Genomic DNA, 25,209 nt, shown 5'->3' on the forward strand with positions numbered 1-25,209 from the left:
AGATTAATGTGGTCGCTCTCACCGTGCACTGTATCATAGTCTGTTTTATCTGGCTTTGGCTATCAATGAAGTTGCATTTGCCTGTTTGGTTCCTACTTCGGCATTACGAAATAGTGGTCGCGACGCCATGGACAAAGTCGACGGCTCGCGAAGGTCGAGGTCGTATACATATGCATGTACCCAAGAGCTACGATAGCTGCGAAGAACTCACCTCTTACGGGGCAATACGACAATGATAGTTCATAATCTATATAGACCCGTGCAATTGCAAAGAGATAGCTGGGCCTAGTAGAGCCTGTGAGTTCAAATCCGTTTTTACATACACGCAGCTGCAGGAGTGTGCGCTCGGCGACGTACAAGCCACGAGGTACACCTGCATTAAGTGGGGCTTCTGACACGCTGTTGGCATTAACACACCGCTACAAGTGAAGTCCCAGTTGAACTACCTGAAAGTCAGCAAGCCAAGCGCGATCAAGTTTCTCGAGTACAAACGTATATGAACACAACACTTACATCAAGCTACAGTGAGCATACTACCGTACTTCCCATGTTTTACTCAGGATCGACTTCCGCAGGAACAGGTTTGGATTTGAGAAGGTTTTTTGCTCATCGGGGTCGACCGGAGGTGGGAGCGTCCTCTCAAGCCGCATGCAGCCCAACGCCGGGCGCTAGCGCTGACAAGGCAGGCGCTTACTCTAAGTCAACGCGCACTGAGGTTGCTTGCTCCCTAACCTCCATCCGCTTGCACCAGCTTCTTCTGTCTCGCCTCCCATCCTTCACCATGGCCGCGAACAACAAGCCAAACAAGCTGGCTTTTTTGTCGATGCCAGCGCCGGCCTCGTACGTCGCCGGTCTTGGTCGAGGGTAAGTGGAGTTAATTATATCCCGTAACTGTAGCTGATGGTAGAGGTCCCTCAGTGCCTCGGGCTTCACCACTCGTTCCGATATTGGACCCGCGCGTGAAGGTCCTTCTGCTGAAGCAATTGCGTAAGTCTTGCTCTACTGGCTCATCTCGCTCGACGGAGCTGATTATGTTTGCAGAGAGGCTCAAGCAAGGCGAGGCGAGGAAGCGGAAGTGGACCCGGACCAGTTTCAAGATCCAGATAACGAATATGGTCTCTTCGCTGGGACTACATATGAGGCGGATGATGAGGAGGCGGACAAGATATATGAAATGGTGGATAAGAACATGGACGCAAGGAGACGGGCTCGGAGGTTCGTAGCTTGCCACCAACGTCTGATGCTAAAACTGACTTCGTCAATTGACTCATTCAGGGAAGCACGCGAGAACGAGGAGCTGGCCAAGCTCCGAGCTGAGCGTCCCAAGATCCAGCAGCAGTTCGCGGACCTCAAGCGCGGACTGGCCCAGGTCACGGACGAAGAATGGGAGGGCATTCCTGAGGTGGGCAATCTTACGAGGAAAAAGCGTAAAAGGGACGAGAGGTCATTCGTTGTATCCGACAGCGTCATTGTCGGAGACAGGGCTAGGAATGAGTACGAGACGTCGTTGGATGCTCGCCAGCAAGCGGTGCGTCTCTGTTCCCTCCTCATCGTATGGGAGGTTCACTGACGTGCGGTATCTAGACTGGCGGTTTTGAGACCCCTGCCGACGCTGGTACTTTGACCAACTTCGCGGAGATGAGCCAAGCTCGTGACAAGATTCTCTCCCTTAAGCTCGACCAGGTAAGTTCAAGCCCTATGCTCTGCTCGGATAAGTTTTCACCTCTGGCGTTTAGGTATCCGGTACCGCTACTTCTGGTTTACAAACGTCCATTGACCCGAAAGGCTACCTCACCTCGCTTGATAGCGTTGTCATCAAATCCGACGCGGAGATTGGCGACATAAAGCGCGCTCGTATGCTTTTCGACTCGCTTGTCAAGTCGAACCCCAAGCACGCGCCTGGATGGATCGCTGCCGCTCGTTTGGAGGAGCATGCCGGACGAATGGTCGCTGCGCGGAAGATCATCAAGCAGGGCTGCGAACAATGTCCAAAGAGTGAAGACATCTGGCTAGAGGCAGCGCGGTTGCATGTGAGTTCCGCAATGTCCGCCTCCATGTCTCGATGTACTCACACACCCCTTGACAGAACAACGATGACGCGAAAGTCATTCTAGCAAGCGCAGTGCAGCACGTGGGCCAGAGTGTCAGGATTTGGATGGCTGCGGCGGACCTGGAGCACGACGTCAAAGCCAAGAAGCGTGTCCTCCGGAAAGGTATGGATTACAATCTGCTGCATACGATCAGATAACTAATCTTGCCCGGCGTTGCTAGCTCTCGAGCACATTCCGAACTCGGTACGCTTGTGGAAGGAAACCGTCAACCTCGAGTCTTCTGCACAGGATGCCCGCATTCTCTTGTCTCGCGCTGTCGAAGTCATCCCTCAGTCGGTCGAGCTCTGGCTTGCGCTTGCACGCCTCGAGACTCCCGACAAGGCCAAGGCCGTTCTCAATAAGGCCCGCAAAGCTGTTCCTACCAGTCACGAGATTTGGATTGCAGCCGGACGGCTCCTCGAGCAGGAAGCCTATGCTACTGAGAAATCAGAAGAGCAACGCGACAAGGAGCTTTCTGCGGTCGACAAGACTATCGAGGCTGGTGTGCGCGAGCTTCGCCGCCATCAGGTCCTCCTTACGCGTGAGCAGTGGCTCAAGGAAGCCGAACGGTGCGAGAACGAGGGCGCGATCCGGACGTGCGAGGCGATCATCAAGGCCACGGTCGCCATGGATGTCGAGGAAGAGGACCGCCTAGACACTTGGACCAGCGACGCCGAGGCGGCGGAGGCCAAGGGCAATGTCGGAGTCGCTCGGGCCATTCTCGCCTACGCTCTTCGCGTGTTTCCGGACAAGAAGAGTTTGTGGCGGAAGGCCGCCGATCTGGAGAAGGCACATGGCACCAAGGAATCGTTGAACGCCATCCTGGAGCGTGCCGTCCACCATTGCCCGCAGGCCGAGGTTCTGTGGCTCATGTGGGCCAAGGAAAAGTGGCTGGCTGGAGATGTGCCTGCTGCCCGCGAGGTACTCGAGCGTGCCTTCGTGGCAAACTCGGAGAGCGAGCAGATCTGGCTTGCCGCCGTCAAGCTGGAAGCGGAGAATGGCGAGCTTGGCGTCGCGAAAGAGCTTCTCGTTCGCGCCCGAACGGTTGCGGACACTCAAAGGGTATGTAGTCGTGGGCGCCTGCCAATGGATGTAATACTCATAGTAGCCCCACAGATCTGGATGAAGTCGGCTGTGTTCGAACGCCAGCAAGGGCAGCTCGACAATGCGCTCGAGACGCTTGTCACGGCGATCAAGAAGTACCCCAAGTTCGCCAAGCTCTACATGATCCAAGGGCAGATCCACCAGCAGCGGAAGGACTTCGCCGCAGCGCGTGCATCGTATGCTGCGGGCATCAAGGCATGCCCTAAGGACGTCAACCTCTGGATCCTCGCGAGTCGTCTAGAGGAAGCTGACAACAAGAGCATCAAGGCGCGTGCCTTGTTGGACAAGGCCCGATTGGCGAACCCTGGGAATGACGTTCTCTGGGCTGAAGCCGTAGGCGTTGAGGAACGCAGCGGTGGCACTGCGCAGGCGAAGACTGTGCTGGCTAGAGGTGCGCACGACACCCCGCTTCATCATCATAGCTCTTCGACGCTAACGGTCCGTCTAACGTTGCAGGCCTCCAGGAGTGTCCGTCTTCTGGCCTATTGTGGTCGATGGCCATCTGGTCCGAGCCTCGCCCGACGCGCAAAGCGCGCTCGGCTGACGCACTGAGGAAGGCGGGCAACGATCCATGGGTGCTCTGCAGCGTCGCGCGTCTGTTCTGGACAGAGCGCAAGATCGAGCAGGCACGTCGATGGTTTGACCGTGCCGTCGCAGCGAACGAGCAGCCGAGCGATACTTGGGGCGACATTTGGGCGTGGTGGCTCAAGTTTGAGCGTCAGCATGGCACAAAGGTTCGTCTCTCGATCTCGCTGGTTCTTAGGATGATGTGTTGCTGACAGGTGACGTTCATACTCAATAACAGGAGCAACAAGAGGAGGTCATCGAGAAGGCAGTCGCTGCAGAGCCTCGGTACGGACCGACGTGGCAGCCTATCGCCAAAGACGCTGCTAACATACACAAGAGCACAAGGGAGATCCTCGAGCTCGTGGCAGAGGCGTTGCACTAAGAGGAGTCATCCCTGCTATTAGCTGAGGTGGGCCGGAAGATCGGGGGTCGGGGTGCTCGGTCACCGACGGGATGGTTTGATTTGGTTTGTACGATTATCCTCGTGTATCTGATATTATGCTCGTTCATCGAGAAGTGTGCCGTCACCGTTCCCCAAGTGAACCGTGCATCGTGTCGTACGGCAGGTGATTGTCGGGACTAAGCCCACAGGTTCGATCGGTGCTACACAGCACAAGTGCTCGAGACATAGTTGGTGGGTATGCCAAGTGCTCTCATCTAAGTTAGTGGCTTCATCTCAAAGGTCCTGTCTTTACATTTTCTACGTTGTCTTCTGTGAATTTTGAGGGAGTCTGTGACTCAGGTCATCCCCTCACTGGCCCGATCACATCGACGTATCTCGCATAGAGGACTGCGGCTTCTGATTACAGCATCCGTCGATTGAGTCTCACAGCGCTCGAGCCGTTATGAGTGTGCTGATCTCTGCTCTTGCCACACTTTACATCCCTCCTCGAGGAAATCAGTGCATGGCATATGTCGGTGATACCTGAATATCTGTAATGCTATTGCGGGCCGGCGCCCAATGTCATTGTCACTGCAAGAATCCACCGCTGGCGCACTCAGATCAATCCCACCGATGTCTCAAGTTGGATGGAAGTGTGGCTCTGTGATTGGTAGACAATTCTGGAGGTCCTGCAGCGACTGCGCAAGTATTTTTAACACACTATGCGTTCCTGGGCTGTTTCATGGGCGATCAAGACGGCTGGGAGGATTTGTGTCGTCCACAGTATCCTGAATGCCGACTATGGAATGCAGCTCGGGAAATCCACTTGTCGAACAATCACATAACCGCCAACCTCGCGCTTATGTCCAATAAGATGAGGCCGAAAAGACGCTCTGGGCCTGTTGGTGGCCCAGAGGACCGGGTCTGATCTCTTGGCTGGTTACCAGAAGTCGGTACCGCCCCTCCCGATATGTGATCTCTTATGTAGGCCTCATTGCCTGGCTCATATATATACAGCCTCGCTGCGGTCTGGACGTGCTCTCTGTGCTCTCCCTGTCGCACTCTGGTCGAAGGAAGGCCACACGGTCTGGGATCCGCCTTTTCTCGCTTTCTGGTATACTTTGTTTCTTCTTCTCTGCGCAGGTCGCCCGCTACTTGTCTTCATGATGTCCACGTCTAGCCGGTGCTCCTCGCTCTCTCTCGCGCTCCTCGTTCTTTCCTTGGTCCAGCTCGCTTTGGCCGTCCCTCTCCCTGCTTCCGCTCCGGCGCCTATCCTGAAGAGCAGCAAGTCCTCGACGTCCACCAAGCCTAAGAAGGGCGGAATCGTGCTCCCGTTCGGACGCCAACGTAGAGAGGTCAAAAGACAGGACCAGAACGGAGATGTACTCGGTGGGGAAGTCGGTCTCGGTGACAATTCAGACCTGTAAGTCACAAGCGTACGACGTCTGTCGACGCCCGAGACCGATGCATGTCTAGTTTCTACACCGTTGCCGTGACAGTCGGTGACTCCACTACTGCTGTCAACCTCGGTCAGTACTATTCATATCCTCCAAGCAGGTGAAAGGCCAGGAGGACGCATGTCTGACATGTGCGCACCCGCAGACACCGGATCGAGCGACCTATGGGTCATGTCTAGTGCTTGCAAGACCACCCAATGCCAGCGTTCTACCGCGCAACCTTACGATCAAAAGACATTCAAGTCCTTAGGCAACACCGTTCAGCTGCAGTATGGCGACTCCACCAGTGGCACGCACGCGTCCGGACCCGTTGGTACCGACACCGTCACGCTCGCTGCGTTGACCATGCAAAACCAGCCGCTGGCTGCAATCGACGACACTGACAACTCTGCCGTCTCGAACGGGGGCGCTGGTATCCTCGGCCTCGGCTTCCCTGCTCAAAGGTAGCGATCCCAGTTGTTTCGTTGTCCATTCGTGTCTGACGTGCGGTCAGCTTCGTGCAAGCTTCTGCAATCAACGCGGTAGTACGTACCTAGAACTCACTGGGATCACATCTGGTGCTCATCTGTACCCATCTCCCCTAGTTCCACAACCCTTCCGGTACCGACACGTTCATCTCTCAGGTCGCCACGTATGGGCCGATTGTGTCGCGTCTGATCGAGGCGGACATGATTGATGATCCCTTGTTCTCGGTATGTTGTAATGATCTGTAGCCCAGGATAATATGCGCTCATACCTCCTTTCAAGATCACCCTTCAGCGAGACACGATCGATGTTTCCGGCCAGGGCCAGATCACCATTGGACAGCTCCCGGATGGCATCGACGAGTCCAACATCACATGGGTCCCAGTGCGCCTCTATGCCGCTTCCGAAGGTGGTCTTACTCCGCCGACGTTCGCTCCCAACGAGGTTTACCCCTTGTGCGTCCAGCTGCAGTCTGTTATGTCATTTTGTACTAAGTCAGCCCTCCTACAGGCGATGGGAGGTGCCGATCGACGCTGTGTTCCTCGATGGCCAGAAGCTGGCAAGCTCGACTCAGGCCGGGGCCGGCCTCAACACGTCCGAAGTGTCTGCCCTCATTGATACTGGTAACTCTCTCATCCGGGGTCCCCAAGACGTAGTCAACAACATCATGTCCACCGTCTCCCCCGCGTTCGCCGCGAACAGCAACGCTCAACCGACCCTCCCGTGCGACCAGCCGCACACGCTCGCGTTCCAGATCGGGGGCAAGCTGTTCCCCGTCGACCCGCGCGACTTCACGTCGCAGAACAAGAAGGGCGACGCGACGAACTGCATCGCAAACAATGTCGTCGGCACGGACGCGCCCTCCACCGGTGCGCTCTTCAGCTGGAGCCTCGGCGACCCGTTCTTGAAGAGCAACATGGTCATCTTCTACTACGGCAACCTGACGCACCCGTCTGTCGACCCCCCGCGCGTCGGGTTCATCTCGCTCGTGCCGGACAACGCCGACCAGCTGTTCACCCAGGCGGTCAACGATGCACAGAAGGATGGTTCCTTCGAGTGTAAGCATCGCATGCCTCTTGTGCTCCACTTCACTAAGCTGAATATCGCGTTCTCCAGCCAAGGCGGATGTGGCACCCACTGCGAGCACTCTGATCACCGAGGGCGCCTCCTCGACGTCCAGCGCGAGTCAAACCAGCATTGCGAACGGCGCGGCTTCGACGCCTGCATCAAACCCCTCTTCTCAACCCATCACCACGATCACCTCGACTGCCTCCACCGCGACGTCGACGCGGTCGTCGGACTCGAAGAACTCGGCCGCAGCGTCGCTCCGCGTCCCAAGCGGTGGTGCGTGGCCGTCGGTGGTGTTCGTCACGCTCTCTCTGTTATCTTCGCTTTGCATTCTGTGAATGGCTTTCCTTTGAGTTATTATTGGTTTGGCTTGTGTTTGGTTGTGAGATCCGGGACTTTCATACATTCATTGCTATTGCTCACGCGCACGCGCACACTGCTCCACACCCGCACGCACTCGCTCCGTACACCGCATAGTACGCTGCTGCATATCAATCCCGTACGCATACGTATTCCCGGACACTCATGGACACTGTGCTGCATACTGCTGCTATTTGTACTGCATACCTTTAGTGGGAAAAGGCGTCCTTGATCCTAATATTCTGCGCAAGTTGGCTTTGCGTGTCGTGCCGACACGGTTTGATCCCAGCGGTAATTCTTGGTTGAGAAACCATCCGAACCCATCTCACAGGAGAGTCGACGCTTGAGTGAGCCCTGCTACATCAATTCCGCCGTCGTGAATAAGCATGGTTGTCTCTGGATAGTTCTATTACTCCTAGGCCTCGACGTCAACTTCCTCGAATTCGAACTTCAGCTTGTTCAATCCCGGCCGCGGCTTGACGAGACGTGACGGAGCTCCATCTGTCACGGCTACTGATACGTGCGTCACGATTAATGCCAGACGCGTCGCGTTCAACTTGAAGTCGGTTGTACGTGTTTAAACTTTATGCTTCTTACCACCAGAAGATAAGGGCAGTGGCGAGGACCTACGAGGCTGCGATTCTACCCGCGAGGTCCTGCACTTAGCTGACGTCGCCTGGACTCATAACGCCAAGCTCACAGTCATGACGACGGGCGTGCCTATGGGCCACCAAAGTTTCTACCGTAATGAGGACTACGACTCGCAGACGAGTCAAACACATCGTGCGCTGCGCGTCCTCGAGGTTTTCATGCGTGTTTGCGAATATGCAGACGAACGGACACTGGCTCGCCTTGCGCGCACGTGCAGGCACTTCTGCGAACCGGCGACTCAGGAACTCTGGCGGGTACTACCGAACTTGACTCCTCTCGTCAGGTGTTTTCCGCGCGACTCCTGGACAATCGAGGGGAGTAGTATAGTATGTGCGTCATCACTCTCTTTCCGGCGTCCACTGACCTAGCCTTCTCTTACCATAGCGATTCACTCGGGCCTTGCTCCCGGCGGACTGGCTCACGTTTTACAAGTACGCATGGCTGGTGCGCAGGCTAGGGTACACCAACGCTTCGCGAGCACTGACGCTCTCAACGTCGGACAACGTGCTACAAACACTCTGCGCATACAGGCCTATGCTTGTGTTGCTCCCGAATATCCGAATTCTTTCTTGGTTCGGTCTCAAGCTCGCAAATCGATGGTTGCCGCCGTTGCTATCGCTGCTGGGAGACAAACTAACCAGAGTCTCCCTCTGCATCTTGCCTGTTCGCAACCAGACAGATGGCCAGATTGTATTGCGAGACGCGTTTGCACTCCTGAAGGCCAAGGGCCTGCCGCTGACATCGCTCGACGTCGATCTGATTCACGACCGCCACAACATCCACCCTACGACGTCGGCGGCGTTATCCACACTTGCAACCTCACTGTCTCACTTGGTGTCCTTCGAATGCTCCGACATTCCACTTACCCCGAATGCAATCGAGTACCTCCTTGATCTTGGTACGCTTGAACGCCTTCACGTGCGCCTCCCCGAGAGTACTCTTTGGCCGACCCCGACTGTCGGCGCTGGACGCTCCTCACCAATTTGCTCCTTGAAGATCATTATGCTCTTCTGCACGCCTTCCGCCTACAACTCGTTCACTCGCGCCGTTAGACTCCCAAGTCTCCGAAGGCTTGTCATGTTCAATGACGGCGTCCCCCGCGCCGAAGACTTCCCTGAATTCTTCAAATCCATTCGTCGACAGTGCGACCCAGCCATGCTCGTCGATATCGCTATCAGTACACACGACGAATGCAGTTTGGCCCAGGCTTCCCGTAGCGACGCCGTCATTCACTCTTCAGATCTTCACCCGCTCTTCGACTTCGAACACCTGACTGCCTTCCACCTCGACATGCAGTGCAGACACGATCTCGACGACCAGCTCTTCCTCGACATGGCCAAAGCGTGGCCTGAGCTCAAACAACTCGACGTCGCCATCTCGGAATACTCCGCCTACGACCAGATGCCTTCTCTCAAAGCCCTCACGAGCCTTGCCCTGCACTGCTCCCACCTAGAGACGCTGGGCGTGCACTTCGACGCCGCGTCCTGGCACTCGGACAGCGACTGGGAACCGTCGGACGTGCCCCCGGAGCGCTTCTTCGGCGAGCTTGCGCACAGATCGAGCGGGTCGCGTGTGTACTCCCTCAACGTCGGTATGTCTCCCGTCGAGGGCGGGCATCATGTCGCGCTCTTTCTGGCGCGTACGTTTCCGCAGCTCTGCGAGTTGCATACGGTGTTCGAGCCGACTTTTCCCGACGACGATGAGGACCCGCGGAGGGAGGTTATCCGGAAGCGGTGGGAGGAGGTAGCCCGGTACGTTCCGCTGTTCGCCTGCATAAGGCAGGACGAGCGGCGGAGGTTAGAAGACGAAGACGACGAGGACGACGAGGACGATGGGGAAGGCGCCGACGACGCCGATAGCGCCATAGATGAAGACGACGAGGAAGCGTAAGGGATTTGTGCCTGCATGAAAGTCACAGTACCTGGAGGGTAGGCTGATCCTGCCGACCATGCTGCTTCTCAGATGACGGCTCTGTCAGTCGCCTTCGGATGAAATAAAGTTGAAGTCCTGTGCTCTCTATACGTTGGCACGGCAGCTGCTGCACCCTAACAAGAATCCCGCGATCTCTAATATATCATTTGTACATCACAACATAATGTCTACAGAAGTAAGGTAGAAGCGTAAGTCGCAGTACCTCGCCGCCGACCTGACGGATCCAGCGCTGCTTGGCAGGCTGAGTAGACGTGTCCAGTTGGGGCAGCCATTGACCGGACACTCATAGCTGCAGCTTGAGTTCCTCGCCAGCGTCGACTGCTCCGTACTTCTCGAATGCAGCCAAGAGCCTCTTCCAGCGACCGCCATCCCATGCAGCTATATCTTTCCACTCTTGGCTGTCCTCCCCAAGGCCCTTCCTGAAGCAGCCAAAGAAGGCGGTCACGATAACGTCGGCATACGTTACGCCGGCATTATCCCCCAAGACGAAGGTCTTGTCCTTGTTCCCATCGGCCTCGTACCATGCGGCGACTTTGCTCGCATCGTTTCGCACTTTGGCCCAGTGATTTGCGCGTTTCTCTGATCCCAGAGGGGCAAGATCCTCCATTGTGGTACCAAATGTCGCCTCGCGCGCCCGGCGGAAGTAAGACTGGCTGCGAGGCGGAAGAATGTCGAACACGGCGAGGTTCATGACTGGGACGAGGTCGGGGCGGTGAAAAGCTCCCCAGAACGCGTCTTCAAAAGCAGCAGTGAAGACGTCCAACTCCGCAGGAATGAGCTTGTGGGTGTCTGGGTACGTCTTGTCCAGGTAACGTGCGATCTTCCCGGAGTCGGAGACGGCTGTCTTCGTATTGGGGTCGTAGATCATCGGAAGCGTATACAGAGGAGCACCGTCGGCGCCTGTGCCGGTGGGGGCGGCGCCGATCTGCTTTGAAAGAGGAGCGATGTCTGGGTACTCGACCCAGACTGTCTTGTAGGGAATGCCTTTGATGTTCAACGAATACCTGTGCATGTCAGTGTGATTCGATGAGACATCACAATTAGCTCCGAGACCATCGACACTCACCTCGTCCTCAAGGTGAAGGGCGACCACGTTCCTATATTCTCTATGCTGGGAAGGTCGTAGAAAATGATCGGCTCGGACATTTCGCCTTGGAATTCGGGTGCTTGAGACTATACGGCCTCACTATGTGAAGGTTGTATAATTCAGTACTGACACAGGGTTCCAGCACAGCGACGGCAATGCAAACCGGCGTATATGGCTAAACTACTCACCTTTGGATGGCGAGTATCCTAAGGGGGATCCGGCCATGACGACTCGCTTATATAGTCTCCTTTCCCCCCTTTACGTGATGCCTTGACACCTGACTGAGAGCCGTCTCCGGAGTCGCCTGCGCTTACTGAGCTGCGCCTCCTCCCCACATGGATGGGCTTCCCGCGCCGGCAGTGCCCGCCTCCCACCTTGTCCGCCTACTGCTCTCCCCTTCCGGTCGCTATTGCGTCGCCTGCCATAAAATGTCTGTGTACTACATACTATTCGCTTTCGTCTCTGCCTCTTCCGGGAGATCATAGTGTGTCGTGCTCGCTTCCATCCCCGCCGAACATCGACCCGCTGCGGTGCTGACCAAGGTATGACTAAGTTATCTAGTACAGTCATCAACCGCACCTCGAGACAGTGATTTACTGTTAAGTTGCCATCGCTGATTTGCTCCCTACCTTTGCAGTCCAAATCAACGAATACAGTCATATCAACTATTCAAGTAAACATCAAATACCAATCGTTGTGGTAAGCCGACCATACGTCGAAGCAGGAGGATAGAGAGGAAGAGTAATCAAAGGTGGTGCAATGTCCCGGGTACAGGTCAATGACTTGCCAAAGCTCGGACTTGGAGCATCGATTGACGATCCTTCGTACTCTTGGGAACGCTGCTCCAGCATTGGTTCGTTATCACGATTTCAGATCTACATGTATGAGATCTTTGCTTCTAGATCTATAGAAAGCCGATGCAGGCAAGGGTTTCACCGCTGATTATGACAGATACATCCAACCCTTCCACACAGCCTCGACAAAATCCCTCGCCAGCGTCGCTGCTCCATATCTATCGAACGCAGCCAGGAGCTTTTCCTAGCGACCGCCATCCCCCAAAATCATATCCCTGTACTTCTTGCTATCCTTGGCCAGACACTTCTTGAACAACATGAGCATGCTCACCATTATGATGTCGGTCTACATTGTGCCGGTATCGCCCATTGGGACGGAGACCTTGTCCTTGTTATCGTCGGCCTCGGGCGATGCAATGACTTTGTTCGCATCCTTCTGCAGCTTGGCCCAGAGTTTGGGCGCGTTCTCCACCTTCGGTCCCTGCAGGGGCAAGTTCCGGCCGTGGTTGACGACATGACCACAGACTGGGACACGGCGTGCAGCGCGTCCGGATGAGCAATGAAGTGTGGAGGTTGGAAGTGTGTACGAAATTGAGTCGTCGGAGAGCTTAGCGGCAGTCGGGGCGCCCGGTTGCTGGCGAGACTCTCGGTGTCTGGATACTTGACCCAAACGATCCTGCACGGTATACCCTGGTAAATTAATCACTATGAGGGAATGTAAGGCGTGTAATCAGGAACTCTGTAAGGGGCCCTTTCCACGTCTACGGTAAAAAGGCCTTGCCGTTCTCTAGGGCGACGCTAGCGGGGAGGTCGTAGAAGACAATAGGTGCCGATATGACGCGCTGCGTGGAGTAATGGTGTATGTCCAGTGAAATTATTCCTACTGTGTTCACATTTCTCCATTGACTCGTAGTAGTGACTTGTTGAGATCGCGTTCTGGATTGTGACGACGACGGCCATAATTTGCATATTCATCGAAGCGTTACCTGACTTTGTTGAAGCGCGGGACAAGATGACTGAAGACGATCAGGACGTTCTTGCATCAAGAAGTAGCGCAATGACGGCTGGGATCTGTGACAGGTGGCACGACCGATTCGTTGCCTCCCGGATAGTATCTTGAAACTTTTCATTCTCGTCAGCACATTTTGACCTTATTAGAGTACGTTCCATCATATACTAGGCCGAAAGCATAGAGCATCCGAGAGCACAGTCCATGCAGGTCCCTCCATTACGCCCCTCCACCCTCAAGCGATACCACCCAGCAGAGATCAAGATCATCCCTATGATCTCAGTACACGTAGGGGATGATACGCCAAGGAACGAGTTTCTTATACTTCGTCCAGTCCTTGCCATACCTGGATGCGATCGATTAGGACATTCAAGTAGCGATACAGTAGCAGCAAGGCTCACTTTTTCAGGCATGCTTCGTCGTCACGTCTCTCACGATGCATAAGAAGAACGGCAAAGTAGATCACATAGAAGTATGTGATGGGCGTCTTGAAGCCGGTCGGGAGAGACCAAGCAAACGCCATGAGGAGGTCACCCCTGCAACGCATATACGTCAACGATGTTCGACAAGAAGCGAATCTTACTGAACGCACATGTAGTTCGGGTGGCGTGAGCGGCCCCACCAGCCCGAAGTAAGAAGCTTCGTGCCACGCTCGGTGGTCATGTACTGAAGGTCTAGTGACATTGATGAGATCACGTGATCGCTCCGTCGACGCGTCGACACTTACTCTTGGGGTTGCGACCATTGCGGAAATCATTCTTCTCGCCGTTCGCGACTCGGAAGATATAGTAACCAGCCAGATTCACAGCGATGATAATGGCGGTGTAGATGGGTCCGAGTTCAACCTGGTTGAAGACCAAGTAGCGGGCCTGAAGGGAATAAACGAACGGCACCCAGGCAAGATCACCAACGGCGAGCATGAAGCCAAAACCATCCGTAGTGATGTCCATGGTGGTGAAGATAGCCGGCTGATTCTCCATGTCAACCGAGCGCACTGATACGAGAGCGATGGAGAACGCACTTCGTTGTAGAGAGCATCAACGACATACCACGACTGGAACGCAAGCACTAGCCACATCGAGTCGGTGACCTTGTTGAAGCCTCCGCGGCGCATGGCCTGTTCGCAGACCATGCCGATGTCAATGAGCATCCAGAGTATGAGACCAGGACGAAGTTCGTTGAATGACTTCAAGTCGAAAGAACCGATGGATGGGTTGAGCTCGCGACCGATGTAAAACTACAGGCAAGAAGAAATCAGCGATGCGATTAAAGAAGCAGCGAAGTGCGGCGTACGTCGTAAATAGGGTTGCCGCTGTTTCCGCCGAGCGCGAGGAGAGCCCCTTTACGGAACGACAGCGCATAAACAAGGAGGCCTTGAAAGACCGACATGGCAATGGACGCAGTGACAAGGCCGACCCAATGCTCATATATGAAGGTGAAGGGCTGGGGGCCCTCGCGGTACAGAGTGCCGGCCGTGAGACCAAGAGCGAGGAGCATGGTCGAGAATGCTAGAGAGGAGTTAATGAACAAGTCCGCACGTGAGAGAAGGCGAGCTGCGTACCGTTGATCTTGTACTTCTTTCTCTGCCCGTTGCGTATCTCAGTGCCCACGATCCAGTCTCCTGGAAGGATAAACCAAGCGACAACAGTGAAAGCGTACCAGGCGAGGTAAGCGAGGAATGCTTGAGTGTCCCAGAGGCCTTTCCAAAAGTCAACGGTAGAGAGCGAGTTGAGGATGATGTCGACGTCGATGGGCGGGGGGCAACCACCGGTCTCTTCGGAGCAGCCGTAGTAGAGCATGTAGGTCATAGCAGGGACACCAATGGTGATGGCGAGCGCGCCCGGCGGACCCAGAAACTCGTAGTGGGTGGTGCGTGGATTGAGATCCGTCGCATCCTTAGAAGGCGAGGCCATGGCGGTCGTGGTCGTGGTCGTGGTAGTCGGTGGAAGAGGACGTGAGAGCGTGTCTGAAGCTGTGAGTGCGCGGGTCACGACGCGTCAGGCGCGTGTCGCGCGAGAAGTGGCCTGATCCGGGGTATTACGTCAGTTATTTTCATGCTGACAAGTCCTCGAAAGGGATATCGGCCCTTCCAGTCACACGGTGACATCAAAGGCGGCGTGTGACATGATGGCGTGACCGGGGAGGGTGAGGACGAGGTCGCGGTGGGCGACGACTTGCACACCGACCGGCATGAAGTGATGGGGTTTTTCTCTGCCAGGCGGGCCGACGATCTTCATTCTGCTGCCCAAGATGACCCTTCAGTTGTCCGCGTCATACGCTCTAGATTTGTACGTCAAACCATTCATCATCAAACCTACACATAAATGACACCTGCGACAGTATGGCAAGGCGAAAGGCAAGGAGCGCGAGGTAGCATCCGCCCCTGTCACCCCCATCGCTACCCCCTACACCTCTCCATCCCTCGCCGTCTCGACAGTCTCCTTCTCCTCCAAGGCTGCAGACAAGCGCGCCGTTGTAGGCTCGATCCGTGGCCCCCGGGCGAGCACTTCCACAACCAGGAATTGGGCTGGCTCCTCTGCTACTTCCCCACGGCGCAACGGCAATGCCAGTGACATGCCCGTCTCTCGCGCTTCGACTGACTTCATGACGTCAGTATATTTCTTGCCTTCTGCTTTCCCGCTCCTCACGCGTAGAGATCGTCCAGGGTAACACTCGCTCAACGACTAAACGAACTTGCGACGGCCAACTCGGAGGGTTTGCTCAGGTGAGTGCCGCTTCATCAATCTGACGTCGGCGATGGGACGTCTCGTCGCGGCTCTGCTCTGCATGCAATCACGAACCAGTTTCCCATGCTCGTCTCCCTTCCCTTCCCTACGGTCGTGCGGCGCGAATACATCTTTGCTGAATTTGCGAATGGTCGCGATATTCGGTGATCTTCCAAGCGGTCTCACTGGGCGTCGGGCCATGGGTCGCGCGCATTGCTGTAAAGCCACCGCTAGACGTGGACCCAGTATGGTGGCCAAACACTCTCATGACCCTACCTATTGACTCGAAAGTCAATTGCCACGTCTATGCTCCTGAAATGGGCACTCGCAACGTTCGCAGTTCTCGCGGAGGTAGCATCGCCCGTGAGACACGAAGTTTGGACCGCCGACTTCAGCCGAGGGGTGCGACGCCTCTCAGGTAGTGCGTGATATATTGCAGAATGTTACAACTTGTTCTCGCATCTTATCACCTCGATCATCTTTCTCCATTCCATTTCACACCACTAATCGTAATATCTGTCTTGCACTCAGCGACGATGAATATCGTCTTCTCCGTCAAAGTCTCTTCGAACGATTTGCTAGCGGCTCGGCCGTACCCACGGAGGCCCCTTTGGTACCCCTGTCCAACCTATCGCTGACCACTGTTGAATCGCGAAGTGAGCACGCTTTTTTGATCCTAAGCGACCTTGACGTGCTGACATCATGCAGCTTCATTAACAAATGGACGTCGTACCTCTTCTCATCTGCATGGACAATCATCCGGATCCGTCCGCTCTCCTTCAACGTCTTCGAAAAGGTCCTTTACTTCTACGGTCACTGGGCTCCTCCGCCGCGCCACGAGTCGTCGGATCGTTTCTTTACCTCCCGAACCTCATGGGAGCGACACTATGAGTGTTTACTCCATGGCGTCGTCTCCGCCGGAGCGTCTCACGCTACCTCGCAATCTATCAAAGCAGACGAGTGAGATGTCCTTGCGTACAGAGACGCCCTCGGCCCGAATATCCCAGACCTACTCCCGTAGAACGGTGATCGGGGGTCACACTTTCAGCGCGACAGACCCAGGGCCGTCCCGCGCGAGGACACGTTCTGGCAGCCGGGCAGCCCCGCCCTCTTCCTTCCCCGGCTCGCCCCTCAAAGGGGTCGAGTCAACATATACCCACATTAGCGCAAACGATATACCCGATGACGACCAGGTTGAGTCCGTCCAAGATATCCGACACCAAATAGAACTTGTGGAAGCCGAAGGCCGGCGTTTACTCGACGCGTTCAACGGCCTAGAGCTCTCCACGCTGACACGTCAGCGACAATTTAAACCTCCCATTATACCCCCACTGCCCTCGCACGGCCCCCTCGGCGACGGCAGTTGGCCCTCAGGGAGCCTGCGCCCCGGAAAGGACATGGACGCGCTCTCCTTCAAGTCGAGCGGATCCGCGCGCACCGCACGGTCACTCAGGCGCACCCCTTCACAAGGCACCAAGATGCGCACGGTCACGTCCGCATCCGCCCTCTCGACCTCCGGGGCCGCGCTCGACCGCAAGACGTCGATGTCCTCCGTCTCGTCCCGGGGCAGGACAGCAGGCCCCCCGCTCCCCACCGTCGCTGGGCACCTCGGCTTCGCGAGCAGCTCGAGTGTCAACCTCGTCCGGAGCACAGGCCATCTGCCGCTCGAGACCGTCGAGGAGGCCGAAGGCGGCGGCCGACACCGCCCGAAGCTCAGCACGAGCCGCAGCGGGAGCATGCGCCGCGACGAGTGGGCGGACTCAGGTATTGGGAGCCCTATCTCTCCCTCTTCGCGGTCGGAGGTCGGCTCGACGGGTTCGGGGAGCAAGCGTGGACATGGAGCGGCAGCCGCTGCTGCCGCGATCGATGACGACGAGCTGATGAGCATGGAGACCGAGCTAGCGGACATCAGAAGGCGGCGCGCGCAAGTGACGGGGAGGTATGAGGCGCGACTGGAGTACCTTCGTGCGCGATTGAAGGGAGCGGAGCTACGGGAGAAGATTTTGCGGAAGTGAGCAGCCAGGCTGCATGGGGGTGGTGCAGTGGCCGAAGTGTGCCACGGAGGTGCTGCTGGTGGCGTCTTGCATTATATACGGAATTGCTGTCAGATATATCTCGCATCGGCACGTCAGAATCTTGCTGTCCTCTCCTTTTAGCAATCGCTTACTACCTTCACGAGCTCGCTCATGTCAACACACCGAGAACGATACCTATTAGTACACCTAAACTAATGTCATGTAATCTACTAGCCTACATAACCTGAGCAGTCTAATCGTCACTTGGGCGAGTCGATACCCATGCTTCGGAAGATTCTCAGGTTCTTGTGACCGCACAGACCGACCAAGGTGCGCAGAACCCATGGGCAGCCACCGCCGTGCTTCACACCCATTCGCACCATGCTTGGGCACATTCGTCTGGCATGTTTCTGGAGCTGGAGGACTGATGACTATACATCAATAATTTCCATGGTAAGCGGTCCTCACCTGCTTCACATCCTTCAAAGCGAGCGATGTTTCTCTTGAATGCTTATTCTCGTAACGTAGTGAGCACAGACAATACGGATCATATACGTGGAGGACCAGGTTGTATCAAAGTGGATTGGGGAACCGTAGGTTTGAGCACTGAGATAACTGGATTCACAACCATTGTTACAGCTAGTGCATTGGGTGTAACGAGATTGACGTTCGTCGCCAGGCTCAGACCCGAGTCACGGACCAATCTAGCCAATAACGCTGTTCGGCGTTTCCAGGGTAAGTCCCGAAGACGGTGAGCCCACCTATGTGCTCCCGCATTGTCGCCTTCACGTCGACCTCAGCATCGACCTCGGAAAATATGCCTACCCACAGCTCTTCCCAACTCTCCGGCGAATGACAGTCCATCTTTGTGCCTTCGTCAGGACACCATCGCCCTTTGACTGCGAGTCCGCCGTGTGTCCCGAAGAGCATGGAACCAGGAATGGGCGACAACAGCCCGGCTAGACGGCGTGCGACCTGCTCCTGGGCGTCGAATTTGAAGAGGTGGAAGAATGAACTAGCATGGACTGCGGCGATTCTCCCTTGTAGCTGAGTCAAGGTATTCATCTCGGGAAGAGACAGTGTATTCGTTGCCGGAGGTGTGCGGCACGTAGGAAGTACCGGCGCTGAGGCTAGGAAGGCAGGGTCTAGTATGTCGCCTCTGAAGAAGGGGACTGGGAACGTCTCGTGTGTAGAACGAAAGAGCTCATGTCCGGCATTCCAGAGCTCTATAGTGAGTTTCGTGAGGCAAGAGCTGACGCTGAACTGAAGCGACTCACCTTCGCTCAGATCGGCAGCAATAGCTCCCTCGATCGGCCATCCGTCGAGAACAGCTTTACGTATATCATTACCGACTGGAAGACAGTGTGAGTTTAGGACGGTCGAACCCAATGACGTCGTCCACCTGACATACAGCAACATCCCATATCCAAGAATATCGCGCCTTCTCGTCGCTTTCCCAGCTCAATGAACTGAGAATAGGCAGGAAGACGTGCCATCTTGAGCCTGTCACAAGTAATTCGTGCTTCGTCAGCTCTTTGTTAGTCATCGGCTCGACTCGCCGTGAAATGCACCTCATAAAATCAAATTGACGGATACATGGGTACTTGTAGAGCTATCGCAGACTGTGTGAGATACTGCGGTCTGACGTGCCTCATAGAGAAGGCCTACATACCTCGAATGCCTTGGTCTGTACGGCGATGATGTGCGCCTTCAGCTCTTCGTCGTCCTGAATGCCCGTCGTCGCCTGCATGAATGCCTTTTCTTCCTCGTCTGGTGCGTACAGCGACGGATTGAGGGGTTTCTCCCAACCTGTCCGGTGCGTCTCCGACATGCCGATTCCGTTGGCCTCCTGCACAAGGGCGGCTCCTACTGTACTGGTTCGGTCGAACGCGAGGTGGCTTGTTCAACCCGCTATTTATATTCTCTACTTGAGCGGAGTTCATATGCCACGAGAAGGCCTGCAAAGAAATCATCGCAAGCCCCCTTGGACGCTGACAGGTCACTTGGTCAGTCAGCTCTGCTGCAGTTCATATCCTCCGACGTCATGTAACGATAACAGTTGGTCAGATGATCACGGCGCCACGGTAACAGCGGTCATGTCGCCAAACCTCCCTTTGCGTGTGAGATTCTAGATTTCCTCTACACTGTCACTAACCATCGTGTCTCGTAAGTTTGAAAGTTAGAATTCCCCAACAAATTTCGTGTCAAGAACAGTATCAATGCTTATGTGGGAACATGGTAGACTCTGAGAGCCGACCTGTGGCAACGCTAATTCACCCAGACCGTTGCAGTATGTGACAACGAAGGTGTCCTGTGAGGAGGAGCGTATCGGCAGGGAGGAAAAGGATCACGTCGCCATCTTTGAGAGATATGTGGATGGTCAAGGCTGGATGGTCAAGTTAAATTCCATAAAGCGCTCGATGTTGACCGCGGGATGGAACGGAGACGTCGCAAGGGCCAGAACGCGTTTGGTGTAGAGATATGGCTGTTTGAATAGCGTGCCACTATTAGCTCAACACACTAAACAAACTGACGTCAGAACCCAAAACACAGTGCGCCACCTCTTGTCACGATGGCGCCCCAGATACGAGAAAAAGCTGCACTGTCGCCGCTAGCAATGCACATAGACCCACTGGGACGCTCAGACTGTACACGGGCGATTGCTTGATAATCGGAGCAGTAGTGCTAGCCTAATATTCACGTGCTCTAGGCCCAGCCGCGTCCTGGACACAGAAGACTTCCAAGATCAGTGAGCTTCGAACTTTCGACTTGAGAGCACAGGAGAGCTCACCCGCGGCGCAATCTCCAAAGCTGGCGACGTGTCCAATTTTGGAAGGGTTGATCAGATACACCAAGACGGTCGTGCATATCCCTACACCGAGCGGTCGAGTCACTCATTAATCTTTGTCTCCCGCTTTGAAAGTTGACGTACAACTTTTGAGTCGTATTCACCTCACAAGGCTCTATGTAGGGAGATGCATACCTGTTCAATTATTCCAAATGCCGCAATTAGTTGTCGACGTCATCAGGCTTGCACGTACAGGGAGATTCATGACTTGTAGTGGGGAACAGCCCGGATGATGGTGGTGGCACGGGCGCATGTGCGCGTCTGCATTGCCATTTCTGAAGTAACGCGCTACGTCACAGTGTGTCACGCGCAATCACGGAAGACGCGTCCGACGGTCTGCTCCAGCCATCTGCTAACTTACCTCAGGCCCAGCTGCTGTGTCTGTCTCCGCTGCTGCTCCTCACTGACTGCTACACTCATCATATAACTAGACCTGCATGGGTATCAAGGGTCTCACCGCCCTCCTCGCGGAGCACGCCCCCAAGTCCTTCCAGGCGAGCCACGATCTCTGCTGTCGCTGTCGGCGCGCTGACCCCTGCTGCCCACAGGAACATGAAATCAAGACGCTCTTCGGACGCAAAGTCGCGATAGACGCGTCCATGTCCATATACCAGTTCCTCATCGCTGTCCGACAGAAGGACGGCGAGCTGCTGACCAACGACGCCGGAGAGACGACTAGGTGCGTTGCCCTTTCCGTCGACATGCCACGGCTGTTGACACGGATCGCAAGCCACCTTATGGGCTTCTTCTACCGCACGATCCGCATGGTCGAGAACGGCATCAAGCCCGCGTACGTCTTCGACGGCAAGCCTCCAGAGCTCAAGTCTGGCGTGGTGCGTATCCCAATCGTACACACGACCGCCCCCCTCACCCCCCACGCAGCTCTCGAAGCGGTTCGAGAAGCGGGAAGAGGCCAAGGAAGACGGCGAGGAGGCCAAGGAGACCGGTGAGTCTGCGTGCTTCCCCCTCCCACCACAACCAACACGCGCGCGCAGGCACGGCCGAGGACGTCGACCGGTTCTCGCGCCGGACGGTCAAGGTGACCCGGGAGCACAACGAGGAGTGCAGGAAGCTGCTCACGCTGATGGGCATCCCCTTCGTCGTCGTGCGTCTCTCGCTGTCTGCTCTCTCTGCCGTCGACGGCTGACCCCCGCGCAGGCCCCCTCCGAGGCCGAGGCGCAATGCGCGGAGCTCGCGCGCGGCGGCAAAGTCTACGCGGCGGGCTCGGAGGACATGGACACGCTCACGTTCGGCGCGCCCATCCTCCTCCGCCACCTCACGTTCTCCGAGGCACGCAAGACGCCGATCTCAGAGATCAGCCTGGAGAAAGCCCTGGAAGGTCTGGAGATGGACATGTCGCAGTTCACGGAGCTGTGCATCCTGCTCGGGTGCGACTACCTGGAGCCGATCAAGGGCGTCGGCCCGAAGGGCGCGCTGAAGCTGCTGCGGGAGCACGGGACGCTGGGCAAGGTGGTCGCGCACTTGCGAGAGAAGTGAGCGCGCTGGTGCAAGTCTTCCCTACGCTTATACCTTCGCTGACTGTGTCACAGAGCGGCGGAGAAGGAGGATGCGGGCGAGGACGGCGGGAAGAAGAAGAAGGGCGGCGTCCAGATCCCCGACGAGTGGCCCTGGGAGGCGGCCAAGGCGCTGTTCAGCAAGCCCGACGTGACGCCCGCGGACGAGCTCGAGCTGGAGTGGAAGAGCCCCGACATCGAGGGCCTGGTCGACTTCCTCGTGAAGGAGAAGGGCTTCAAGTGCGTATCCGTGTTCGGCGGTGGCCGCTCGCCGTCTTGCGGGCCGTGGCTGATTCTCCCCACTCATAACAGCGAGGAGCGCGTGAGGAAGGGAGGCGAGAAGCTCGCGAAACACCTCAATGCGAAGCAGCAAGGCCGCTTGGATGGGTTCTTCACTGCTAAGCCAAAGGCGTCGCCGACAAAGAAGGAGAAGGAAAAGCCCGCGGAGAAGGGTAAGGGCACGAAGGGCACGAAGCGGAAGGTGGGTGCACCTCCACCGGGTTTCGGCTGCACAGCGACTGACTACTTGGGCTTTGGTTAGGCCGACGGGAAGGAGGACAAGAAGGCGGCGGCAGGGAGCAGCAAGAAGCCCAGGAAAAAGTAGAATCCGCCTCTCCCCTCTTGTCGCGCTGTGTTCCTGGGTCGTTTTGCTGTCTATCGCACGGTTGCACTTACGGTACATTTCGTTTTGTATACCTCACTTGTTGTATCATTAGCGCACATAATCCGTCATGCACATATCTCGGTCGGATTCTCCACATTGACGGGACACCTGAGAGATGGACAAGCAGCCCGACCCAACAACCCTTACCGCTCCTGCCCCATGCTCCTACTTTTTCGTGTTCATCTTCATCAACGCCCTCCCGCTCCTCACCCTCTTCTTCGGCTTCTCCTTCCCGTGCCCGTGCGCCCCTTCCTTCCGCTCGCTCCCCCGCTTCCGGACGCGCTCCCTCTCCCCCCCACCCCGCGACTTCACGCCCTTCTCCGCGAGCGCCTTCGCGCGCTTCTTCGCCAGCCGCCGCGCGACGCGGTCCGCATCCGTGGCCTTGACCTTCTTGCGCTCCTCTTTGGGGAGGTGCGCGAGCTTGGCCCCGAGGGAGGGGTCGCCTTTCGGGGGCGCGTGTGTCGGGACGAGACGGGGTGCACGCTCGGGGCGGTCGGCACGGGAAGACTTGCCCTTAGCGGGGGCGGCACCGGACGCGGACGCGGATGGGCGAGGGGGAGGGGGAGGCTTGGCGGCGCGTAGCTTGGGGCCGCCGGGGAGGGTCTTGCAGCGCTGGACGCGGAGCTTGCGCTTTGCGAACTTGAGCCTGGCCTGCTCGAGCGCGAGGACCTCGTCGACGCATTGGCGGTCCTGAGAGGGGCGTGCGGAATGAGCTTCTGCACGGCGGCATGTCAAGCGAGTAGAGGGAGATTTGTGGTGCTCACCGCGAACTGGACGTATGCGAAGCCCTTCCCGAGCTGCGTGTCCTTGTCGCGGACGATGCGGACGCGCTTGACCCATAAGCGAGGCTTGTCCTGCTTGCCCCCATCCTCCTCATCGCTCTCGTTCTCGTCTTCATCGCTGGTCTCGTCACCCGTCCGTTCTCCTGGCTTCCCTCTTTCCTCGGTGACCACGCTCTCGAAGAATGCCCTCAAGTCCTCCTCTTTGCTCGTAAACTCCAAGTTGCCCACGAAAAGTGTTGCCTTCGGGTCTCCTGCCATCGCCTGCTCACCCGCCCTCGCCTCATGCTCTCCCTCTCCATCCGTTCTCGGCCGCGCACCCTTCTTCACGACGTCTACCCTCAGCGTACGCCCCATGAACACGCTCCCGTCGCACTTCTCCGCGCACGCGCTCGCAGCGTCGTATGGATCCATCACGGGAGCAGGCGGAGGGACGTTCGCCGGCCGCTTCGCGAGCGCCTCCGCCGACGGCGGATGCGCGAAAACGACGTACGCATTCACCGCATCGACGTGCTCGTGGATCTCGTGCTTGATGAACGCGATCCGCTTCTTCTCCTTCGGGGCTAGGTACTGTTTCGCCAGGGCCGCGGCGGCCTCGTCGTCGTTGTCGGCGCGCCAGGACGTGGCGCGGGCGCGGGCGTGCTCGCGGGGCTTCGCCTTGTCGGAGTGCGTGGATTTGCGGTTGTCATCGGGAAGCTCGGCGGTGGGCTTCTTGAAGGCGATGGAGCGGAAGCGGACGGATTCAATTTTTGCGGAGGGGACGAAGGAGAGGATGTGGCGCTTGAGTTGCTTCTGTGCAGGCTGTTTGTGCGAGCTGTGATCAGTAGCTGCACGCGAATGAATGGTGTTTTGAGGAGAGACGTACTCGAGACTTCGTGACTTCGACTGCAACGTTTCCGACGAATATCGTCCGCGCATCGCGCTGCTCAGGGGTCTCTACCGAAGGGATGTATTTTTGCTTTCCGTGTCGCGATTGCCCGTTCGTCTGTATGCCGCCCTTCTGCAGCGATTCGTGCACGAGTTTGGACGGATGTCCTTCATCCCCGGAGTCGCTGGATGCTTCGTCGTCCTCGCCCGCCCCAGAAACGTCTTCGTCTTCCCTATCATCCTCTGCTTCGTTCCCCTCATCCTCATCCTCGCTCTCCCTGTCCTCTACGTGCTTGGTAACTTTCGTGTATTTGGTATTCTTCGCGGGCACGGGTACCTTAGATGAAGAGGGGATGGCTGCAACAAGAGTCAGCACAGCCTATAGTTCACGTATGGCAGATGAAAGCGCACACCTGCAGTCTGCGACCTCAAGCGTTTTGCTTTCGTGGTGGGCGTGTCGTCGTTCGCCTTTCGTTTCTTCTCAACTGCTGGCGTAGGAACACTGGCAATTGGTTTGAATATGGAAGTGGTTGGACGTGGCGGTGGTGCCTGATCATATTCTGTTCAGATGCATGTCAAGACATAAAGGACCAGGATGGGCTTACGGAGACACTCGCACGGAAAAGGTCGTCCAGCCCCTTGTCAATGGCTTTCGCCTTGCCCTTGTTCGCGCCAGGCAGGAGAAGTGACGAGAGACTCATCCCTCTGAAACTAGCAGGAGATGGTCGAGACACGATTATAGTAAGATCGAGAAAACACAGACCGGAGGCGCAAAATGGTCCGTTCACTAGGCGCCCTCCTCCTTCAGAAATGGCAATGCAGACGCGCAC

At 56.5% G+C, this 25,209-nt stretch overlaps 9 protein-coding genes across 9 annotated transcripts; 5 read left to right on the forward strand and 4 right to left on the reverse strand.

Annotated features, from left to right (window-relative positions):
- The first annotated feature begins 725 nt into the window (after window positions 1-725).
- On the forward strand, window positions 726-4,284 carry DICSQDRAFT_102468 (uncharacterized protein). Its single transcript, XM_007363804.1, has 11 exons — window positions 726-864; window positions 919-987; window positions 1,042-1,215; window positions 1,276-1,528; window positions 1,585-1,683; window positions 1,737-2,030; window positions 2,087-2,213; window positions 2,272-3,152; window positions 3,207-3,585; window positions 3,651-3,928; window positions 4,000-4,284. The coding sequence occupies exons 1-11, from the start codon at window positions 782-784 to the stop codon at window positions 4,141-4,143; spliced, it is 2,781 nt and encodes a 926-aa protein (XP_007363866.1). The 5' UTR covers window positions 726-781; the 3' UTR covers window positions 4,144-4,284.
- Window positions 4,285-5,174: 890 nt separating this feature from the next.
- On the forward strand, window positions 5,175-7,805 carry DICSQDRAFT_134746 (acid protease). Its single transcript, XM_007363805.1, has 7 exons — window positions 5,175-5,672; window positions 5,746-6,043; window positions 6,094-6,124; window positions 6,185-6,292; window positions 6,348-6,520; window positions 6,576-7,123; window positions 7,182-7,805. Exons 1-7 carry the CDS (start codon window positions 5,612-5,614, stop codon window positions 7,469-7,471), a joined length of 1,509 nt encoding a protein of 502 aa, XP_007363867.1. The 5' UTR covers window positions 5,175-5,611; the 3' UTR covers window positions 7,472-7,805.
- A 601-nt stretch (window positions 7,806-8,406) lies between these two features.
- DICSQDRAFT_102473 (uncharacterized protein) lies at window positions 8,407-10,034 on the forward strand (the record flags this gene model as incomplete). Its single annotated transcript, XM_007363806.1, has 2 exons — window positions 8,407-8,470; window positions 8,529-10,034. The coding sequence occupies exon 2, from the start codon at window positions 8,679-8,681 to the stop codon at window positions 10,032-10,034; it is 1,356 nt and encodes a 451-aa protein (XP_007363868.1). The 5' UTR covers window positions 8,407-8,470; window positions 8,529-8,678.
- Window positions 10,035-10,202: 168 nt separating this feature from the next.
- On the reverse strand, window positions 10,203-11,250 carry DICSQDRAFT_82843 (uncharacterized protein). Its single transcript, XM_007363807.1, has 2 exons — window positions 11,143-11,250; window positions 10,203-11,080 (listed from the first exon to the last, which is right to left on the reverse strand). Exons 1-2 carry the CDS (start codon window positions 11,220-11,222, stop codon window positions 10,360-10,362), a joined length of 801 nt encoding a protein of 266 aa, XP_007363869.1. The 5' UTR covers window positions 11,223-11,250; the 3' UTR covers window positions 10,203-10,359.
- A 1,780-nt stretch (window positions 11,251-13,030) lies between these two features.
- DICSQDRAFT_179308 (ERG4/ERG24 ergosterol biosynthesis protein) lies at window positions 13,031-14,896 on the reverse strand. Its single transcript, XM_007363808.1, has 7 exons — window positions 14,528-14,896; window positions 14,260-14,474; window positions 13,988-14,203; window positions 13,694-13,934; window positions 13,559-13,640; window positions 13,368-13,502; window positions 13,031-13,312 (listed from the first exon to the last, which is right to left on the reverse strand). Exons 1-7 carry the CDS (start codon window positions 14,877-14,879, stop codon window positions 13,246-13,248), a joined length of 1,308 nt encoding a protein of 435 aa, XP_007363870.1. The 5' UTR covers window positions 14,880-14,896; the 3' UTR covers window positions 13,031-13,245.
- Window positions 14,897-15,164: 268 nt separating this feature from the next.
- Window positions 15,165-17,965, forward strand: DICSQDRAFT_102480 (uncharacterized protein; the record flags this gene model as incomplete). Its single annotated transcript, XM_007363809.1, has 5 exons — window positions 15,165-15,254; window positions 15,307-15,575; window positions 15,632-15,691; window positions 16,224-16,348; window positions 16,401-17,965. The coding sequence occupies 5 exons, from the start codon at window positions 15,165-15,167 to the stop codon at window positions 17,705-17,707; spliced, it is 1,851 nt and encodes a 616-aa protein (XP_007363871.1). The 3' UTR covers window positions 17,708-17,965.
- A 423-nt stretch (window positions 17,966-18,388) lies between these two features.
- On the reverse strand, window positions 18,389-19,538 carry DICSQDRAFT_56288 (uncharacterized protein; the record flags this gene model as incomplete). The annotated part of the gene is made up of 5 exons (XM_007363810.1): window positions 18,389-18,933; window positions 18,985-19,059; window positions 19,110-19,210; window positions 19,279-19,319; window positions 19,380-19,538. The coding sequence occupies 5 exons, from the start codon at window positions 19,536-19,538 to the stop codon at window positions 18,389-18,391; spliced, it is 921 nt and encodes a 306-aa protein (XP_007363872.1).
- Window positions 19,539-20,992: 1,454 nt separating this feature from the next.
- DICSQDRAFT_82849 (PIN domain-like protein) lies at window positions 20,993-22,801 on the forward strand (the record flags this gene model as incomplete). The annotated part of the gene is made up of 8 exons (XM_007363811.1): window positions 20,993-21,234; window positions 21,286-21,388; window positions 21,438-21,501; window positions 21,551-21,660; window positions 21,714-22,048; window positions 22,106-22,309; window positions 22,382-22,550; window positions 22,611-22,801. The coding sequence occupies 8 exons, from the start codon at window positions 20,993-20,995 to the stop codon at window positions 22,671-22,673; spliced, it is 1,290 nt and encodes a 429-aa protein (XP_007363873.1). The 3' UTR covers window positions 22,674-22,801.
- Window positions 22,802-22,898: 97 nt separating this feature from the next.
- On the reverse strand, window positions 22,899-25,080 carry DICSQDRAFT_168205 (uncharacterized protein; the record flags this gene model as incomplete). The annotated part of the gene is made up of 5 exons (XM_007363812.1): window positions 22,899-23,423; window positions 23,498-24,313; window positions 24,378-24,736; window positions 24,793-24,928; window positions 24,985-25,080. 5 exons carry the CDS (start codon window positions 25,078-25,080, stop codon window positions 22,899-22,901), a joined length of 1,932 nt encoding a protein of 643 aa, XP_007363874.1.
- Between the last annotated feature and the right edge of the window lie 129 nt (window positions 25,081-25,209).

Source organism: Dichomitus squalens (genome assembly GCF_000275845.1).
Source record: "Dichomitus squalens LYAD-421 SS1 unplaced genomic scaffold DICSQscaffold_7, whole genome shotgun sequence".
Lineage (NCBI taxonomy): Eukaryota > Fungi > Basidiomycota > Agaricomycetes > Polyporales > Polyporaceae > Dichomitus > Dichomitus squalens.

Coding starts and splice junctions, on each gene's coding strand:
- DICSQDRAFT_102468 (XM_007363804.1), top strand. CDS start 782: ATGGCCGCGAACAACAAGCCAAACAAGCTGGCTTTTTTGTCGATGCCA. Junction 1,684..1,736: donor TCTCCCTTAAGCTCGACCAG/GTAAGTTCAAGC, acceptor TCTGGCGTTTAG/GTATCCGGTACCGCTACTTC. Junction 3,929..3,999: donor AGCGTCAGCATGGCACAAAG/GTTCGTCTCTCG, acceptor ACTCAATAACAG/GAGCAACAAGAGGAGGTCAT.
- DICSQDRAFT_134746 (XM_007363805.1), top strand. CDS start 5,612: ATGTCTAGTTTCTACACCGTTGCCGTGACAGTCGGTGACTCCACTACT. Junction 5,673..5,745: donor CACTACTGCTGTCAACCTCG/GTCAGTACTATT, acceptor GCGCACCCGCAG/ACACCGGATCGAGCGACCTA. Junction 6,293..6,347: donor TTGATGATCCCTTGTTCTCG/GTATGTTGTAAT, acceptor CCTCCTTTCAAG/ATCACCCTTCAGCGAGACAC.
- DICSQDRAFT_82843 (XM_007363807.1), bottom strand. CDS start 11,222: ATGTCCGAGCCGATCATTTTCTACGACCTTCCCAGCATAGAGAATATA. Junction 11,081..11,142: donor CCCTTCACCTTGAGGACGAG/GTGAGTGTCGAT, acceptor TGACATGCACAG/GTATTCGTTGAACATCAAAG.
- DICSQDRAFT_179308 (XM_007363808.1), bottom strand. CDS start 14,879: ATGGCCTCGCCTTCTAAGGATGCGACGGATCTCAATCCACGCACCACC. Junction 14,204..14,259: donor GCGGCAACCCTATTTACGAC/GTACGCCGCACT, acceptor TCTTGCCTGTAG/TTTTACATCGGTCGCGAGCT. Junction 13,503..13,558: donor TCACGCCACCCGAACTACAT/GTGCGTTCAGTA, acceptor TATGCGTTGCAG/GGGTGACCTCCTCATGGCGT.